The 3337-nt window shown below is 50.7% G+C and overlaps 1 protein-coding gene across 1 annotated transcript; it reads right to left on the bottom strand.

The window, feature by feature from the left end:
- LOC139305994 (RNA-binding protein 4.1-like) lies at nucleotides 1-3093 on the bottom strand. The gene is made up of 4 exons (XM_070929948.1): nucleotides 3071-3093; nucleotides 1339-1768; nucleotides 253-1001; nucleotides 1-67 (listed from the first exon to the last, which is right to left on the bottom strand). The coding sequence occupies exons 2-3, from the start codon at nucleotides 1748-1750 to the stop codon at nucleotides 268-270; spliced, it is 1146 nt and encodes a 381-aa protein (XP_070786049.1). The 5' UTR covers nucleotides 1751-1768; nucleotides 3071-3093; the 3' UTR covers nucleotides 1-67; nucleotides 253-267.
- Between the last annotated feature and the right edge of the window lie 244 nt (nucleotides 3094-3337).

The raw sequence follows: 3337 nt of genomic DNA, 5'->3' as shown, positions 1-3337 counted from the left end.
CAGGTGGACTCGTGTCGCTTGGAGAAACGACGGCAAAAGGGAAAGTCCTGCAGTTCACAAAACAGACCTAAGAGAGAGAGCAGAGCATTCCCTTTTCAGACACAGGGTTTAATCTCCCATTTTCCGCAGCACAGCCTCAAAGGATTCAGTTACAGCGAGCTCGAGAGCCCAGTGCCCACTGACCGGTAACGTTTTACAGGAAGACACCCCACTTTTCAGAGAGAGTCGTTCTTTGTTTACTATGTTGCTCACCTTGGCACCGTGGCTTTAGTAAGGCGCATAGCGTGGCGCGTAATGATCCTTGGGTCGTGGAACGGCGTGGGAGCTCCTGGAGGCCGATACCGGCGAGAGCCGTGCTCGATCGTAGGCGTAGCCGGCCGAGGAGACTGGTACTCGTCTGATTGGGCTGTGGTCTCGAGCGTAGTATGCAGCAGCCGATGGAGGTGGAGGTGGAGGCCGACGGTCATATGGATCTACACTGGAGGAGAGCTTAGAGAGGGAGGAAGGAGGGGGTGGGGGAGGAGGGAGATAGGACATGCGGCGATCCTCGAAATAGCTTGAGCCATAAGGGCGAGCCCTGTACGTCTCATAATAGTCAACACTGCTATAGAGGCAGTCATAAGCTGGTGGCCGCTCAGCATAGGAGCCTGCTGCTCTGCTGGCGTACCTATCCCCAAGCTCAGAGCCGTAGCCGCTCAGCCTGCGAGGGGGGGGCGGCAACCCACCTACGTAACTAGCCCGACTATACGCAGAGCCACCCATGTAATCCGCCGATGGAGGTGAGGCCATCCCGTAGCTGCCCCGGCCATAACCTGGGGGGCCGCGTGGGGGGGCCCGGCCGCTGTGACCTCTTGCGCCGTCGCCGTGGCTACCGTTCCGACTGACTGGGCAGTCTTTCGACCAGTGGCCATGTTTCCCGCAGACATAGCAGCCGGTATGATCTCCCATTCCTGGGGCAGTGCGAAGCCGACTGGTGGACAGCTGTACGCTCATCAGCTTGCCTTGTGAGGAGAGAGAAGACACGCATGAGACCCGTGGGCTTCTGACACGGAAAGGCTCTTACCGACTATAAAGACACGTCAAAATGCATAACCCTGACCTGCCGCGCCAGGTGCAGGTGATTTTAAGCCAGTGCCCTTTTCACCTGTTACACTGCCACGGGTACAAAGCCAAACTTACAAGTGATTACTTTCAGTCCAACCTGGTCAATTAATGTGGAAAGACATCAGCTAGTGGATTTGTACTTGCCACGAGAGGTCTACGGAGACAGAATCAGAATCCAAAATTGGCATCTATTAACGGCACAGATAACCGGCTCTATCCCGCCCTGGAGTTCACCTTTGAAGGCCGTGTTGTCCAGCTTATCGATAGCATCCATGGCGTCCTCCATTCGCTCCAGGTGAACAAAGGCGTAGTCCTTCACTATGTCACACTCCACCACCGGGCCAAAGTCTTCGAACTTGGCGCGCAGGACATCGCTGGTGACCCCCTCGCCGAGGTTGCTGACGTGCAGCTTGGTGGTGGACTTGGGCCGCCCTTTGCTTATCTCCACGTTCATGCGCCAGCCATGCAACTGGTGCTGGTGGAGGTTCTGAATGGCCTCCTCCGCCTCGGCCATGTTGCTCATGTGCACAAACCCGTAGTTCTTGACGATGTCGCATTCGGAGACCTTGCCATACTTCTCGAAGAGCTCGCGCAGCTCCTCGGCTGTGGTATTGCAGGCGAGGTTGCCGATAAAAACTTTCACCATGATGACGTCCCGTGTGTGCTGGAGGATTTAGAAAAACATGTTAATTAGTACAGTACTGTGCTCATTTTGGAGGATGTAGTTTGTGGTGCTGTTGAACTGTATTGCATTACATAGATGGGAATTTCCGCTGTTGAGTCAACCCACACTGACATAAATGGGGTGGACAAAATGATTGAAACACCTGGCAGTACGACGCAATACACTTCAACGAAGATGTGAAAGGTTTTGCAGAGTTTTATGATTGATATTTCTATCTGGTAAGTTTAGTACTAACAAAAACAAACCCATCTGATTCTTAAAAAAGGGGCAACATTAAAATCTAAATAAAACAAAGACACTACTGAGTATTATTTTTGTTTGGTGTAAACAAGGGTTTAAACCAAATCACATTTTAATTTTTGTTTTGAAGGAGTAGCACTGCATGATGCGTTTACTGGGGGACGGGAATCTTGGAAGTATCGGTATCAGGGGCCGATCTGGACAGATTTTAAATGGATCCGTATCGGTTCAAATGAAGCCGATCAAAATCCAACCCTTTGCCACAGCCTGACTCTCCAGTGTGAGCATTTCGCGCCGCACGTGGGTGAAAATTAAATTGGTAATGGTCAGTCTGAAATTGTGATAGGAGTGTTTTTGCGATTCAATTTTATGATCATGTTGGAGGCTGCCTTTTGCGGTACTGTTGATTTGCATTGGGTCACGTCGCAGCATTGCACGTCAAAAACACCGCGGGTCGTTGTGTCAGGTGTATGCCATGCTGTGCACTGGTTTGTGATGTTGACTAGCTCTGCAAGTTAACACAAGATACGCATTTAACACAATTTCCTCTCCAAAATGAAGTCTTTGAACGCTACACGTTGCTTTGACTGTCACGGTGACCACTTCCTGACGAGTGCCAACGTCACGTTAGACAGGTAAACATGCCCCAGATAAGCCTACCGTCAGCTAACAAGTCGCGCTAGCTAGCTAGCTTGCTAACACTAACGTTGCCAGTCTCTTCGGTGTCTGCGACTTCACTTAGACCAACGATCCATGTGCTACGACCTGAACAGCTCGCTGGTTATTTATAACAGTCAGTAAATATTGTACAGTGCGCAGTGCTCCCATGTTTGCCGATATTTCGGCGTAATGGCGTTGTAATGTTTCGCTAATGACGCCGTGTGAATTCAGGAAGCTAATGCATTGGCTAGCTAACGTTGGCACGCTAACGCAGTCCCTTCAGGGACCATTTAGCACACCGCTACGATGACCGCTATTGCACCGCCGACTTCCTAAGAATGTATTTCACCTCCCGTTCCAACCTTAAAATCTCTAACCCACCTATGATACGACGCAGGCCTCGACGCCAATGAATGAAAAGTGAAATGGCGCTGCTGCGCTCGTGATGCTGCTTCCGCTTCTTCCGCGTCCTCGTCCCTGCTTCGTTACCGCCACCAACCGAGTGGAAGTATGTACTGCAACCGCACAGCACGCACACTCCATACCATGTGCTTTGTTCTGAATCTCTGAAAAACTTGATGGCTATATTGTGTGTGTGTTTTTATGTTTTTGAACATCAGTAGAGCAAGACAATAAAAAACATACAAG

Source organism: Enoplosus armatus, chromosome 23 (genome assembly GCF_043641665.1).
Source record: "Enoplosus armatus isolate fEnoArm2 chromosome 23, fEnoArm2.hap1, whole genome shotgun sequence".
NCBI lineage: Eukaryota > Metazoa > Chordata > Actinopteri > Centrarchiformes > Enoplosidae > Enoplosus > Enoplosus armatus.
This window is presented reverse-complemented; position numbering and strand designations above follow the sequence as displayed.

Excerpts from the sequence above, each read along its gene's own strand:
- LOC139305994 (XM_070929948.1), bottom strand. The coding sequence starts at position 1,750 with ATGGTGAAAGTTTTTATCGGCAACCTCGCCTGCAATACCACAGCCGAG. Across the intron at positions 1,002-1,338 it reads GGACAACACGGCCTTCAAAG|GCAAGCTGATGAGCGTACAG; the intron begins GTGAACTCCAGG and ends TCTCCTCACAAG.